The 17062-nt window shown below is 37.3% G+C and overlaps 1 protein-coding gene across 9 annotated transcripts in view; it reads left to right on the top strand.

The window, feature by feature from the left end:
- LOC128027564 (rap guanine nucleotide exchange factor 2) overlaps positions 1 to 17062 on the top strand; it is a 101734-nt gene that overhangs the window by 34031 nt on the left and 50641 nt on the right. For 5 of the 9 annotated variants that reach the window (XM_052615293.1, XM_052615291.1, XM_052615289.1 and 2 more), the window contains exons 4-6: positions 2283 to 2366; positions 7681 to 7756; positions 9811 to 9978. In XM_052615293.1, coding sequence (XP_052471253.1) covers positions 2283 to 2366; positions 7681 to 7756; positions 9811 to 9978 — 328 coding nt within the window. Of the gene's footprint in view, positions 1 to 2282; positions 2367 to 7680; positions 7757 to 9810; positions 9979 to 14795; positions 14814 to 17062 lie in introns of all 9 variants that reach the window. The other 4 variants (XM_052615288.1, XM_052615292.1, XM_052615290.1 and 1 more) reach the window with 1 other exon arrangement.

Below are 17062 nucleotides of genomic sequence, written 5' to 3'. Positions count from 1 at the left end.
ATGAAGTTATGTGTCTGTTTTCTCCCGAGCGTCTTATCAGTATGTGTGCTGTCTGCAGCCTTTCTCTGCGCTGATCGTCATGTACAAACACGTCATTAAAATGAAGTGTAACTCCGTGAATACTCAACAAAGAGACATGAGAGAGATATCTATAGAAAGTTTGACATGTATACTTTAAAACTAAACAAGTGCTGCTGAAAACAGATATTCTGTGATAAAGTAATCCATATGAAAACAACGCGTTGTCTGCTTTTCATGTCTCCCTTCGTGACCACGCCCCCGCGCTGAACGCTCTATTCAGATTCAAACTGAAGCGCGCGGCTTGAATACACACACACAGAAGAAAAAGCAGCGAGACTGTTCAAGTTTTTTATTTTACTGTTTGTTTCGCGATGAGAGGAATAAGACATAATTCACCCCAAACAGATGCTAACGCATAGTTTACCGTGGAGGTGTGTGCGGAACAACCAATCAAACCTGACTATGTTAGTTGACCAATCAGAACACAGTATGCTACCGAAAGGTGGGGTTTAAGGAAACTGAATCTTTTGAACAGCTTCGCGCGAACCGTTTGGGGATCTCTGAGAATTGAGGTAATTTTAAAGTGATATTTTGAAAAAATGACAATGTTTTTTAACCTTGTATGGATTTAAACCTAATGTACAGGACTTATAAACAGTGATAGGAAGCTTAGAATTTTCATCTTACTGGCTCTTTAAATATTAGGAAAAAGAAAACAATTTCCTAGAGACATCAGTTGGTATCAGTGATACTCCCTTCAGTCATAAATAAGATCCCATAGAGCCAAAAAAAAAAAGAGTTAAACTTGTGGCCTGCAAAATTTGCTTATAAATTTCCTGTTGTACTATATTAATAATAATAAAAAAAAGGTTAATACTGTAATTTTCCTTTTTTTTTTTTTTTTAACTGAGTGATTGTAAGACTTATTGATCTGAATTTATGCACCTTAGTTGTAAAAAACAAACAAAATCCAACATTTGGTGATAAAATAGTGTAACAAGAGCTTGAGGAAAGGCTGGTAATTTTTGACTGAGAACACCACATTAGGTAAAGGATCATGAAGTTACCATAAAGGTGATTAAAGCTGCCATCAAACCGTGCATGTACTGTACAGTATGTAAGTATTTGATATATAGAAGTTACAGAACATGTCTCTAAAATGCAGTGGTTTTCAAAACTGTCCTGGAGCAGCCTAGCACTGTCTCCCTCATCTAACACACCCGATTCTACTCGTCAGCTCATTAGCAAAGACTTTGAGATCTGAAGTGGGTCAGAAAAGATCTGTGCCATGTTCATGCTCTTAAAGCAGCCAAAATATCCTAATAGCTGCTGCGATGTTTGTTCATCAAAGAAAAAAGGAGGAAATCAATAACTTTGTAGTTTTGGGAATTCATCTATATTTAGGATCTAGGATTTTTAGCAAGCATGTACCATTGATGAACAACCTTTAGTTTTTAAATGTTTATAAGTTATCGTTAAAACTTGGTTCAACTAAATAGTATTTTTCTGACAGGAACCCGACTGTTGCACTCTAAATGATTGACCAATCAGATTTGAGAATTCCAGTGAATCTTGTGATAAGATGAAGATATACAAGGAATTTCAGTGCAGACAAAACATTCAAATGTGCAATAATGAAGTGTGCAGTCAACCGTGATATAGGTAGGTTCCTTGCTTCATGTTAGGAGTGTCTATCAGCACTGCTTTGGGCATGTTATCTCACTGTGCATATCGGCTGTTCTGACTCAGTGATCAAGATGTCCGCTGCTCATTGGATTGCTCCTCTTTTCACATTTACACTTTTAATACTCACTGGAGAGGCAGACATGGAGGGGCTCGCCGGGAGCTGGAAGGACATCCCTGGCGTCGGCCCAGCGTGCCTCAGATGATGTCTAATGTTCCTGACTGCTCTGTGACCTGAAAAAAGGGGTGTTAAGGGGGATTGTGTGTCAGTGTGTTATTTCCTACACACACACACACATAACAAGCAGTCACATCACTTATAAGAGGAAGAGAGATGGTGTGTGTTTTGTGCTTGGTTGTTTGTCGTCTTTTGTTTGTGCAAGAAGTGTATCACAGAACAAAAAATGATGACAGAGTGTTTACATTAAGCATTGATGTTATGTGTGTCTGTGTCAGCTGCTTTTACTCTAACCCATACAGGAAACCAGACCACATGTTAGAAATAAGCATGTTTTGCTTCCTGTTGGAATCTGAGTGACATTACTCTTTTTCTTTCTCTCTCTTTCTGTCTCACACAGTCCGGATGATATTGGCACGTGTTGGTATATTCTGCTTTCTGGATCGGTCTTCATCAAAGAGTCCATGTTCCTGCCACGCTCCAGGTAAGTCCCTCACCTGAATGCTGTCATGCATCAAACATTGACACTTCTTTAGAAAACACACCAAGAATAACCTTTCTTTAGCCTGTCGTGTAGATTAAGCTTGTACCTTTCTTCTAACTCTAAAAGTTCTCACAACTTATTATCACATCTCTGAATATGTCTCAGTGCATGTTAATTGCCAGCTTCCTTCAGGTTCTTCATCCTAGTTTGTCAATTAAATGGCCCATGTGTAGATCTGCACTTCAAAAATGTGACTGGGAACAATTTAGTAAGTAAAATTTCCAAACATTAAATATTATCATTGTTTTTCACCAAATATGAGACAAATCCAGAAGTAAAAAATGTTGGGTGATCTTTTGACGCTCTAGCGGTTAATAAACAGAACTGCTTGCGTCTTGCAGAAGAACATCGTAGCCGGAACTACTTCTCTCTGTTTATGTCTATGAAGAATCACAAAGGTACTGGGTTACTCCGCTGCGGTACCCCCGAAGCAATCTAAAATAGTCGGAGTATAAACACTTATTATAGATGTACCCTAGTGATTCAGGACAAGCCAAAAACACGGTTTGGAAAATGGATTCATGGTGTACTCGCTTATTATATAAATTTTTCTACATTTTGAACACAAACAAAGTTACGGACCGCAGCTCTGATTGGTTGATTTCTTACCGGGAGCGGATGGCTTTCTGCAAATGGCAATAGGACCACTGGGAGGAGCCAGAGGAGCTTGATTTTTTCACAGATTATCAGTCTCATATTCTACTGTCAGGACATAATGACAGGTTTAACAAACATGTAAAAAATATATTTTTACAAAAGTAACCTACTGCAGCTTTAATTTCTGACCCTAGCATGTAATCAGTTACTTAATGCAAACATCATAACTTGAAAGTATCGTAATTTGACTTCTTTCCCAATGCCACATATACAAAGAAAGAATGTCATTATCAAAGCCCAATATTTTGCTTGGCACGCTACAAAGTGTAGCATAAAACCTGGTATGTCAGAAATGAAGCAGCAAACTTTTTACAGAAACAAGAATTTTGACTGGGTGGAATTTAAAATCATAGCAAGCCGTACAAAAACACTTGACGGGGATGCACTAGAATTGGATTGCAGTGGGAATATGTCATTTTATCACCATGGCAATGTAAGAAGCAGGTCTCTCCCTCCCTCGCTTTCTCATTTGGCTTCGTGGAGAGAGCTGTGATGTGTTGCTCCTGTAAATGCTCCAGGGGTCCAGTGAATGAAAACCAACAGGACAGCGAAGCACTTCATAAATAACGTCTTGATAGTGCTCACAAATGATCACCCCCCCCCCCACCCCCCCCCAAGAGGCATAACAGCTACCCTGTGTACTGATTCTTGTCTGACACAGGCCAGATCTGCAATAACATCTTATCGGCTTCCTTTACCGCATGACGTGTGTTATTTTCTTCCAAAACAAAATCACTCGTTTAAATGCAGATTTCTGTAATGCCTCTGTTTAATTGCACCTGAAACTCTCACTCACTGCAAATGCAGCATGCAAGTGTTTAATTGCACTGAGTTTACCATCATTAAAAGCATAATGGTGTGCAAAGTGCTGGCAGAAGTCAGCATTGAGTTTGAGGTGGCATTTGAAAATGGCAGCAACAGTACCACCTGGTACTCACAGCAGTACTAATGCAACAAGTGCAAGCTCTTTAACATGATTTTGCAGGCTTAACACCCAAAAGTAGTTTCTATTGTTACAAACTCAGGAAGTCTGTTGTTTTTACCATGGTATAAATACAACATTATAAATACTATGTGTTCTAAAAGGGAATGTTCCCAGTACCTTGGCTAATGTTCTGGCAAGATTCTCAAAAAATTATGAACAAACATTATTCCGCTAATGTTATAGGAACATTTGTTTAAATATATCTGGTCTTTAATGTTCTCAAAACATTAGTACAAAAACATTATTTCTAAGTTGTTCATGGAAGGCTTTTTACTGAAATGTTTTAGTTGGCCATTTGGCGTTTTTTAAATGGTAAATTTTTCAGAATGTTCTTAGGACATATAAAAGTAACAGTTCCATAATGTTTGCTAATTAACCGTTCCAAAAATGTTTTTAAAACATTTGAAATGTTCTTCGAACATATTTTCAATAACTTGGATGATACTTTGATATGTTCCATGGTATTAAATTATTACCAAACTCATGCGTCAAGGTTTTTTCACTACATGCACTTCAAATTGTGTGTTTTTCCCAAGGTTAGGGTTTTTTTCACTTGGGAAATAGGAAAGGAAACTTTGATTCATACTCATTATCTTCCATTTAATCAAACAAAAAATAACTATTCATAATCCAAAAAGTTAAAAACAATCACGATCATGATGAAAACAATCCAAATGTGAGGATACTTTAAATTAAGAAGCATGTTCAGCTTTTTAAAAGTTCTTTTTATTTAATAAAAATAAAAAATTTACTAAAATGTTTTACTTTCAGCTGCAGTAAGGTTGTTTTGTTTATGTTTTTTAATTATATTTTCCCGTTTAACCACAAGCAAACAAACTCCTGGGTGGTTTTCCTTTGGAAGTGCCTTGAAAGCCTTACTGTTCCTCCCTTAAATTATATGAATTTACTTCATGAGAATGTAATCTGTAACATCTGATCAGTCTCAGACTGTGCATGTCACTCCCTGCATGTATCAACATGCCTCATTTGCTGTTTAGCCACAATTTCTCAACTTTGCATGTCAATCAGCTAACTGCAAACCATATTTTGTTTGTAGTTAGTGGCTTATTTGTGAATTTTAATTTAATATTACTTATATTTTATTATTACTGTAAGTACAATTATTATTATTAATGTTGATTGTTTTTAACTTTTTGTATTATTTATAGTTCTTATCAAAATAAAAATAACCATGGAAAAGCTGAGCATGCTTATAAACTCAATTTAAATTTTCCTCACATTTGGTTTGTTTTAATAATGATTATGATTGTTTTTAAGTTTTTGATTATGTATAGTTTTAGTTTTAGTTTGATTGACTGTAAGAATATTTCTCAAGTTGCCCTTTATAGTTTTTCTGGGTGCTTCTCAGTCAGATCGCCACAGGTCTTGAGTTTAGTTTTTGGGAGGTCATGTTGTTTGTGGGAAGGGGTCAACCCCTCATTCTTGGCTTCACAGGAAGTAAGAGGCAGGCAGGAATGTTGGCTTCAGTTGATCAGCACTGACTCTCAAGAACGCACATTCCCAACGCATACTCTCGTAAGATGAAGGCGGTAGACGGAGCTGTCAGAACAGAGAGCTCCCAGTGCAGCGTACGTGAAGTTGGATTATCATGAGGCGTTCCTGAATTCATGTTTGTGTATAGTGTTGTAGAAGAGAGTGTGTATGAATATTAGGAAAGGACATAAAAAACACGTTTGGAGTAGAAGTATGGAACTGAATGCTTGACTTTCAAGTATCTGTCTCTGTCTGGATTTCATTGAACATAACAACTCTTTCATCCTCGGGTACAGTATTAGTATTGTTTTTTCTTTCTAATTGTGTATTATTTAGTATTTTAACTAATGATTAGATCACTTTAAGTAATGACTGTAAATATTTCCTATAAACACAATTTCCAACAAATAACTATTTAAATATTTATATTTTATTTAATGTTGTTATTGTATTTTTTCTAATTTATTTAGTTTTTACTAATGCTGAAAGACTTATTAAAGGAATCATAGCTGAAGTGTCAAGCTTTGCTAAACAAGCCTCAGGCATCCCGATCCGTGCATTGTATCCAGTCACAGTTTAGGGTTGTTTGGTGCCCCTGAAATGTTGTGTACTCTGCTTTATGTTGCCATGTGTCTGTGAGCACAGACCTGAGAGGCAGCAGAGCTGTTTAACACTCACTGAAGCACTACAGTAGAATCCTGTTAATGCATTATCTATTCTACTGTATTTCAGCATGTCCCAAAGCCTTCCAAATGCACCCCTTTCTTCCCTCTGACTTTCCCACCGACAGCACTTGCATAACAGCTCTTTAATCTTTGCTCTGCTTAATATAGAGAGATGAGAGAGAATATATAGAGATAATATATGAAAAATAAGCTTATTTACTGAAGACCCCGATGTTCTTTGCTGTGTGTGAGTGCCTGCCACGTTCGTCACAGAATCACATTCCAGACACCCGGAATTCTGTGTAATATGGAATGTAGGGGCCGACAGGGTGGGCATCACGTCTCACCGGGAGTTTAATTCCCAAGGAATGTGGCAAGGTGGCTGACGTTTATATATGTATGTCTATTGTTAATATAATTTTTACAGTTTGTTTTATTTATTTATTTTTTCTGGCTTCTACAGAGAATAATAATTTCTGTTTAAACTCTGGGATTTAATAACCTAGAGAGTCTTTTCCCCCCTCTCTTTTCATTTGGTTGTGCTTAAGTGTGGTGAAAATGTATTCCATTTTTCTGTTCCTATTGCATTTTGCGGTTTAAATTAGACTTGGAATCCCTGATTTTCAGTGTGGTTTCAGGCTGTACCCACCGTGCCATCAACTATATCATGAACAATGAATGAAAGCACTAAGTCTTGAGGTTTTGTATATGGAGGGAATTGCACCTTTTAGTCCAACTATATTAGCTAGTTGCTATATTTGCCTGCTGTGCTTTTACAGCACAGTACCTGTACAGTGTACAAACAGCTATATAACAGTAAGTGTGATTTTACCAATGTGAAAATTTAAAGAAGTATGCAAATTGTCGTTGTAAGGTATAATGTTTCATATAGTAGAGTATTTACATAGTAAAATCAGCCTTGCTTTGTCAGTCACAGTTTTCTGAAGTTTGTATAACAGTTTTTCTAACCTCTCACCTAGTTAAATTGTCACCTGACAGCTCATTCAGCTGCAAATAGTGTCTTACAAGCAGCATTAATGGTGACTCAACAGACCAGATTAAAAGTGTGCAAACAGTACCAAACAAAATTAGTTTAGTTTTCCTATTTATTTTAGTTTTGTTTACCTTAAAGTGAGTATTTGCCTTCTTTTGCTTGGAGCCCCACCTTACATTTCCATTTCTATTTCAATATTTTTAATTTTCACACTCCGTCACTTTGCACTCTACTTCTTTCATCAGACCGTGATGTCATCCGGTGGACTTTTCCAGTCTGGATGTAGTTTCTTTCCCAGTGGAGTCTTAATGCCTAGGCCAGGAACACTACCACGAGTGTGTGGAAATGTGCTGCTCCGGCTCGGATTCTGAGCACGCATTCATTCCCTGAGAAACTCAGGATTCCAGAATTGGTTGAGCGGTTTGTAACATTTCTTTCACTCCTGTTCTTCTCCTGTAGTTTTGGGAAGAGGTCTGCTGGGAGTTTACGTCGTGGATGCGAGTGTATCGTTCTGGAGCCATCCGAGATGATTGTGGTGAGTAATCATGAACCAGATAATCATCTTAACTTCATCCTCTTACTAATCACACGATATAATTGCTGTTTTGTGCTGTAGTTTCATTCCTCTTCCCCAGTGGTTCCCACAGTTTGCTACGCTTTACCCACAGGGGTGCACACCAGGTCAGATTTACATAGGCATTGCATTACATAAGCAGATAACAATTTCAGCTCTTACAGAAACTGAATGCACAGACTAAAAACCCTTTTCCAAAGAAAATGTGATGGTTTCATCATCAAATTTTTTGTGACTGATGGGGAAAATAAAGTGACAGTCTGAATATAAGCTACAACTTTTACTGTAGACGTTTTAGTAACGGCTATATTATAATTATTTATTTAGAAGTTTACATTTAAGAGAACAATTTAGTTGTGTGCTGTCTAGTTTTGTTTAAGATCATGTGAGCCAGACATTTGGGAACCACTGCTCTAATGATAAATGTCATGTAAATGTTTCTGCACTCCTCCACGTCTTTCTCTTTCTCAGTTTGAATTGGACATCTTGTTTACATTTCCCCAAAAGCAAATTTCATTGTGGATTTGTGCCTCTTAAATGTCTCAGCCCACTGCGCTAAATGTTCAACATGGCCTAAATTCAATGCTCTCGCCTTGCCAAAAAACCTAAAATGATTATATTCAGTAACCCAAGCACTACTGGGTGTCCTAGTATATTCCATATTCAGTTTATGATGTATGTTCACAAGTACAGAAAGACCCTCCCTATCTACATTTGCAGCCTCAGATTTGGCTAAGCTCTTGGGGTGGCATTGAAATTGTGCGTACATGTGACTCAGTGGGCTGCTATATACGTTTATGCATATTGAATACACTACGTAATCAAAAAAAGAAAAAAAAGGAAATTAATACTTTTTTTTTGTTGTATTCCGCAAAAATTAATTTCTGTTTCAAATAAATGCCATTCTTTTAAACTTTGTGCTCATCAAAGAATCAGGGGAAAAGGTATCATGGTTTGTTTCCACAAAAATAATAATAATAAATGTTTCTCGAGTGGCAAACCAGAATCTTTGTAAAATTTTAAACACAATCTTTCCGACCCTAACCTTTAGAATGGTTTTATGGATAATATAAATGTAGCTCAATGCATAGAGCATGATGTCTGCAACACCAAAAGCATGCGTTCTAGTCCCAGGGAATGCATGTACTGATAAAACCTATAGTTTAAATGCCCCCTAAGCTGTTTAAAAGCATCTGTCAAATGCATAATCGTAATCTCTTGCTTGGGCGATGGCAACTGTCCTCGACAGTTGATCGTGCTCTTGTTGGGTAACTCATCTGTTATTACTGGCCGATGTAATCACGGGCTGAGGCAGGATATAGATACTGCACTCTCACTCGCTCACACCGCCCAATATATTCCCACTGCTTCTCGCTCGCCGGCAGTTGCCATAGCAGCGGTTGGTACGGTAGCGAGAGATTTGATGTGTAATCCCAAAGGCAGAGTGGGTGTGAAATGTGAGGCTGCAGCAAAAATAAGGCAGAGGGATAATCATGTCACTCTTTATGGCGTAATGTCACAGTCGCCGGCCCTTTTTATATGCAACTTATACACGTCTTGTGTATGATGATGCCACCCTCCTTCACAGCCATTCAAAGACCCGTCATGGACCGCTTGCACCACTTTAATGACATTTTATGGTGCCACACTGACAGGATATCCAGCAAAGATGGAGAATAAACATTGATCCGGAATATGGATGGTTTGGTTTTTGCTCTTGTCTGCCCTTTGAACTTTTTAATTTCTATGTAGAATCCACATAAGGTGCAAAATTGAGCGCGGAAGAACCCTTGCAAGCAGCTCCTCTGAAACTACATCTCCCCTTTTCTATCTTTCCTTTCTGTCTGCTGTGTGCCTCTCTTTGACGTAGGCGTTTGAGGCTCAGCCCACACACACAGACAGGCTCACACACCCACTTCTATTTTTACACAGCACCAGTAAAGATTGGTGGGAGGGGGTGGGGGGTGAGGAGAGAGAGAGAGAGAGTCTCACTCAAATCGCTCCTCCGTTTGCAGGTGGACTATATGGATGAGAATGAGGAGTATTTCCAGCGGCAGGCATCACACCGACAGTCCCGCCGAAGGTTTCGCAAGATCAACCAGAAGGGCGAGCGGCAGACCATCATCGACACCGTAGACCCCTATCCTGCCGGCAAGCCGCCCGTTGCGCGGGGATACCATACGGTCAGTCATATGCTTTAACTTAAACTTTACCTGCACTGCTTGTCTTTTGCCCCTCCTCCTGTATGACTGTCTGCCGTCCTGTTCCTCACCTGTTCGGCTTTGCTTTCCTGTTTGTTTAAAGGCTGGTAAAGGTGTCATTGCAAATGCTCCTTTTGTAATTTTTATTTTAATTTTTTATGCATAGGGATTGATTTTATTATCAAAATCTGACATTACAGTATCACTGAATTTAGATTGTTGTATCATAGTATAGTTATTTGTACTGGAAAGAATGGTTTATATATTAAATAATAATACAGTTATGCTTATCTGTTGGATAATCCAATGAATTAAACTATTTTATTCAGCAAGGATGCATAACATTTATAATTTTACAAAATATTTTACAAAAGATAAATGCTGTTGTTTTAAACTTTCTATTTATCAAAGAATCCTAAAAATAAAATAAATAAAAAAACATATTTTTCACAACAAATCTTAAACCGTATTACTGTTTTCAACATTGATAACAAAAAAATGTGTCTCGAGCACCAATAATTTCTAAAGGATCATGTGACACTGATAATTCAGCTTTGCAATAGATATTTAATAATAATAATCATACAGTTCTGCTTTTTTTACGTGGACAATCCAATGAATTACATTTATTAAAGCTTTATTGGGATAACATTTTTATTTTTTTATATGCAAACCAAAAAATAAATAAAAATAAGCTTCACATTATTTAATGTTGTTGTACATACTAGTTAGAGTCTTATTTCTGACTGAATGAGTCAAGTTTAAAGCTGTAAAATAGCAAATATGTGTAAGTTCATCTCTTTTTTTTGTCACTTTCATGTGTAAGTAACATTAAATTATAATGATGAAAATCTGTACCACTTGATGCATTTCTAGCATTGCATGGTATATACTGTCATCTGGTAACATTAACCACTTCTCTTTCATCGTATTACCAATGTGGAAGGAACAAGATTTCTGTATCCTTCCTTCCTTCCTATGAACTTTGCTCTGCTACTGTATTTGCATTTGTTCCACGGTTACTGTAAGAATCTATGGTTGCACTTTATTTTACAGTACGTGCACTAACATGTACTTATAGTGTATTTACAGTGTATTTATCTAAGAAAGTTCTGGTAACACAAGGTAACTACATGGGGTAGGGTTAGGTTTAGGGGTAGGTTCAGGGTTAGTATCTAGTTATTACATAGTTATTGTAATTACTATAATAAGTATATAGTATGTACATGAGGAACAGGACTGTAAAATAAAGTGCTACCGAATCTGTTCATTTAGTGCAGTCCCATCCTCATGGGGTTGTGTTCAATTATTTGTTTTTATCTTCTGCCTTAAAGGAGTATTCTGGATTAAAAACAACTTGAGCTCTATCGACAGCATCAGACTGTTGCTTACTTATATTTTTCTCTGTATGTAAGGCCGGTTGGACAAAATGAAAAAGACAAAAAAGAAAAACTGCTGCTTAGAACAAAAGCAAACTTAATACATTACCTAAAAAGTTAGTCTGTGATTGAATAAACCAAGTTTAGGTTTAAAATGGGTGCAGGCTCATTATAAAATGTAAAAATAGTCAGTGCAATTTTCAGAAGCTCTCTTCAGCTCATTACTGCTGCTTTTACACTAATGGACACAAAAAGCCAAGTTTGGCATCAAATGAACCACATTCTCATCCCTTACTTCTGAACGGTTCGTTCAGTCTCTTAAATGCTATTTTTGTGGCTGTATGTGAAAGAAGCTTTACTTGTTTCCATCATAGTTGCTCATTTTCCTTGTTGTGCTGTGTTGGCTGTTATGGTCTCTCTGTAGGTGTTAGCTGGTGTTCTGCCTATGTGTTTGCTGTCAGTATGTCGTTTTGGCTTAAGATGTGCTGGTGTTTTATGCACTCATTACCCACTGTGCTCTGGCCAGGCTGAAGTGAGAATCCACAGCACTGCTACCATCTGTATGTGTGATATACAGCCTCACTGAGCCCCAGCTGAGTAGAGAAAGAATTTATGCATTTGTATATTTACATTTAGTCAGATTAGATAAAAGATTCAGATACCTAATATTTACATTTAGTTATCAACCATAATTGGCTTTTCACTCTATAATTTGTAAAATTATTACATTTGTTCCCCATAATCTTGGATGTTTGGTCACATCCTTGGCTGTAGGTCAAAAGTCAGATTTAAACTCTTAAATCCCAATAGTAATGCTTATTTTTCAAATCTGTCATCAATATGCTGTTATGTTATTACATTAACCCAAATTTAAAGAAGGAATTAGATTTTTTATTTATTTTGTCATTTTATTATTTAATCTTATTTTGATAATATTACTAATGCCTACATTTATTTTATATTTTTTTAATTTTTGCTTATACGTTATTACATTAACCAGCATTAAATTAAGTATTAACCACATTTTGAAAATGGCTTTATTTTGTTTTATTTTATTTTATTATTTTTGATGACATTACTAACACATGCATTTTATTTAATATTATATTTTTATTTTTATATTTGCCAATCGTTTTGATTTTGTGGTAATTCAAAGGGTGGCTTTCTACCCCATGAGAGAACGAAAAACAGGGTTATTTACAGTGTATTTTATTCCACTAAATCTCCAGCAGATTTGACAGCGAGACTCTGCTTTCATAATGTCTTGGGTGTTAATCTTGTGAATTTTTGACACCGATGTTTCATGGAAGTTCAAAGCTGGACCCTCACGTAGACACATTCCTGATTTTTCTTCCCTATAACTACAGCAGTTCATTCCCAGCATTCCTCTGATTCCCCCGGGAGAGAAGCCAGTGTTCCCTCAGCTTGTTTAGAGATTCTTGTTTTGTTTAGTGTAACGACATACGTCAAGCATCATTGAGCTAAATGGTTTTTTCCCTCGAGATACATTAGAACGGGACACCAAAATCATTCCCACTATTGTATCTTCTCAGCTGCACAGTTTTCCCAAACAGCTCCTTTCTTGTTGTTATGGTCTGAGGGAAGCGATTTGGACCGTTTTTTTGCTCACAGTAGCGTGTCCAAGAGGGACCGCAGCGCATTGGATGTTAAGCTGACGGGCATTCCAGCTAATCCGTGAGTTTTTGAGAGCGCTTCCACGGTGGGATTTCCATACTCAGACATAGCCAAAGGTGAAAATTCACTTCACGGACATTACATCATGAATCAGCCTGAGTATCTCACATAACCTTATAGAGACTTGCTGACTGGCATTAATTTGATTCAATTTCTGGGACCAGAGTGAAATAATTGTACTCCTCTGCACAGCCTGCCTCACACAACTAAACTCGACTGAGTCTGTAAGCATCTCTGTTTTAGATGTGATTCAGATTTGTCATACTGTATTTGGAGGCACAATGTAGATGTACGATGATTGAAAACTAACTATTGGAGACTAATAATGAGGTACAGTTCATTCATCTCAGTGATGTTAGTGGACACGCAACCCTCCTCCTGCACTCATTTAGGGTGCTTTCAAACTAGAAAATTTGGTGTGAACCCGTGTCCAACTGACGTCACGCGTTCAGACCAGGCAATCGAACCAAGTGTGAAAGCATTATTACACAGTTTAAATATTTGGATACAATTTTTGGATATTGCAGTCTGTCCCACACTGAAACAGAATGTTTTTCACAGTTATATAGTCCTTACATGGATTTTGATTTTTTTTTTTTTTTTTTTTTTATTATTGCTGCATGAAATAATTAAATTGTTATTTTATTTTATTTTTGAATTTACCTTTTTTATATTATTTGGTGAGATGATAATAGACAATGATTGGATGCAAAAGAGGCAATGGGGTTGGGTAATTTTCATTTTTGGCCTTAAATTTTTGCTGAATTGTTAGTACTATTTGTGGCATATTTTGCTCTGTTTTGCAGGGAAAACCCATCAGTAATGAGGCCATTATGTATATTTTTGGCTGAAAATCACAAGTTATCAAAAACACTGAGGGGATTTGTTGAATTTCCACTCATATCACACTTACAATTGTCCTGTAAAACACCCCATGAAGTCAAAATTGTAGATTTAGTTCATTGCGTTGAGATCATCTGTATGTTAATCATTTAGAATCGATAGTCTTTTTCTGTTCTCATCTAGTGTAGCAAGTACTAAACGTTGAGTACTAAAACTAAAGATTAAAAAGCCTTTCAGTATGTCCTGCCCAAATTTCCTCTTTCAATAGGAAAGAGAACTGCTCTTTAATCTTTAAATTATATATATAGTTATATATACATTTTTCTGTCAATAGTGACTTTAAGACCAGTGAACAGTGACTTCCTTCTTATTGGGTTACACTGGGTACCATTTTGCCTCTATAAATCTGTCTTTTTCCCTTCCTCTCCGGTATTGTGGTGCAGCTGGTCTTTAATTATCATGGGACCCTCGTCAAGTCAATGAATGCCAGCGTTTTCCTTCCTTTGCATCTCTTCGTTTAATGATTACTGCGTTTCATTTTAATAACTAAATGACCTCCCTTTGGTTGCGTAACTGGCCACTTTTCTGTTCACCTGAAGTGTCCAAGTTCCCTTATCTCAGCTTTGTGATTTTTTTTTATTTCAGCATCCACCTCATGTTTCTCAACTGTGTGTCTGTGCCTATGTGTGTGTGTGCACTACCCTCCTTTGTTTTTTGATAGAATTTGAGCTTTTATAAAGGATGTGTCCCTCTCTTCTTCCCGTAGTATGACTTGCAAAGTGCTTAACAGGGTTTCTCTGAGCCTGCTCTGCTCTTCAGTTACCCAGACTGATAATAACTCTCCTCTTCTCTCCTTCTCTCCTCATTCTGGCTCCTCCACAGGAATGCGTTAAGGCTCAGGTATCGTACTTATTCACTGTTTCTGATTTTTTTGTGTATGTCATTTCCTGCTTAGCTGCGATTACATTATGTATGCGTGTAGGCTATATATATGTGTGTGTGATAAGAGTTTATGACCCTGTGACCACAGCAATATGGCTTATTTGTGTGGATGTGTGTTGTGTGTGCATTTACGTTTCCAAATGAATGTTTGGTCCAACAGTGCAGTAAAGTGGTTGATGCTGTACTCCAAGCCTTCAGGTTACACACTGAGATTATTAACTCATAACTAGTCGGACAAACTAGATTTGAAAAAGAATGTGTGAGTGGCTCTTGTTGGTGGAGAATTACTTTTTTTTGCAATGCTATTAATTGTTTTTAGTGGGTTGCTATGCATTTGCTAGGGTGTTCAGGGTTGTTGCTAGGTGGATGCTACTGGACCAATTCAAATGATTTTATATTTTACCATTTTAGTTAATTAGCCATACGACAGTCGTATTTTCACAGAAAAACCAAAAAGTTGATTTAAACGCATTTGAATGACATCAGTAACCCAAGATTAGTTTGAACCATTTGATTCAGAGCATTTTCTCCTATTTACTTTACTGTGCACAATTCAATAGTTCAGTCAGTCGTATTTTTTTATTTGTCTTGTTTGTTCAATTTATTTTCCCTATGACCCTGTCAGAGTTGCACTAGCTGAGAACAACAAAAAGCAATTTATGATTTTGTATCTATGCTGAATTGTGCTGCACTACAAAGGCTCAGCCCATTTCACACAAACAAGGGTGCATGTAAGATATTTGTGTGCTAATGTTTTTATATGTGTCTGTTTGAGCGTTTTATTTGACGCCCTAGGCCTGATGAGGACTGCTGATGGGTAGACTTTGCTGCGGCTGAGCTGATACTTGTTTTGCCGTAATTAGATTCAGTGAGGAGTGAAGCAAAGCGATTGAGAGACGGAAAGTGTGATCGTGTGTTAGAGATAGGAAAAGAGTGAGAGAGGGAGTCTTGTCAGGTGTTCTTGTGAAGAGTCGGCTCTATTTTTAGAGCTGTCCTCAGTGATGGCTGCTTCTGCAGTATACGGCAACACTGAGACACAAAAGGCCGGCACTTAAAAAGATTTATACCACTATAAACACACCCAGACATGCAAAGCTATCGTAGGGCTTCAGAAGACTTGGAATATAGTATACAGGCTTGTAGGGCCCTTGGGGTTTTATACTGTCACAAATGTATTGTGAAGAAATATCACTAAACATTCTCTGTCTTCTTCATATTTACAGCATAGCACTGTAGAATGAAAATGATTTCTTAGATGGATTTCTGTCCTGCTAAACTGTCCATTAGCATAAATGACAGTTATGATACCCAATCCGTCATAGTTGTTATGAGAATTATGATAGAGCTGATGGTTGAAGCCACACGGACGTTTCATATGATAACGGTGGGGCATCGGGTCCAGATGGACGGCTGTCAGCCAGGAGCAGTGTACCTTGCAGAAACCTTGCAGCCCTCTTCGTCCTTTGATCTTGATGTCTTTTCATCCCTCTTTCCTCTCTTGTGCTCATATTCAGTTTTCAGCAGTTTTGTTGTAGATTAGCATGTGTACATGGCAATAGAGGTTGACAAGTAAACCAGTGTGCTGTAAAGTCCCATCCGGTGACCTTTTAGGTTTATGCTTTAACTTTTATACCTGGAATATTCTTTCTCGAAAGCAAATGGCTTCAGCTTTGCTCTGTTATGGCTCAAGAACTGATTCATATTCTTATTCATGTATGGGACAAACAAATTATATTGTTATAGATGTTCATTTTAACTGGTTAACCATTAACCGACCGTTAAGAATTTTGACCGATTAAGGGGCTGTTCACATATCGCGTCTTTTGCACGCTCAAATTCGTTATTTCCAATGTAGACACGCGGTAGGCACGCTCATAATGGAAGTGACGGAAGCTGCCTTAGCAAAGGCAGACGCCTCAGGGGCGCAACTGCCCGAGCACTTTGGAAAGAAGGAGAAACCGGCGCCTAGCGTTTTCCACGCATTTTTAGGCACGATATGTGAACGGCCCCTAATACAATCAGTTAAAAAGTAATTTATTTATGTTCAGTAATTTATTAAAATATTTTAAAAGGCTTGCTACATGGTTAAAATATGATACATACGTATTAAAAAAATGGCATAAAAAAAAGAAAAAAACATTAGTTGCATTTTATTTTATTATTTAATTCAGAAATAGGCCTTCATTCCAAAACGAAATGTTTACGAA

Source organism: Carassius gibelio, chromosome A14, assembly GCF_023724105.1.
Source record: "Carassius gibelio isolate Cgi1373 ecotype wild population from Czech Republic chromosome A14, carGib1.2-hapl.c, whole genome shotgun sequence".
NCBI classification, from domain to species: domain Eukaryota; kingdom Metazoa; phylum Chordata; class Actinopteri; order Cypriniformes; family Cyprinidae; genus Carassius; species Carassius gibelio.
This window is presented reverse-complemented; position numbering and strand designations above follow the sequence as displayed.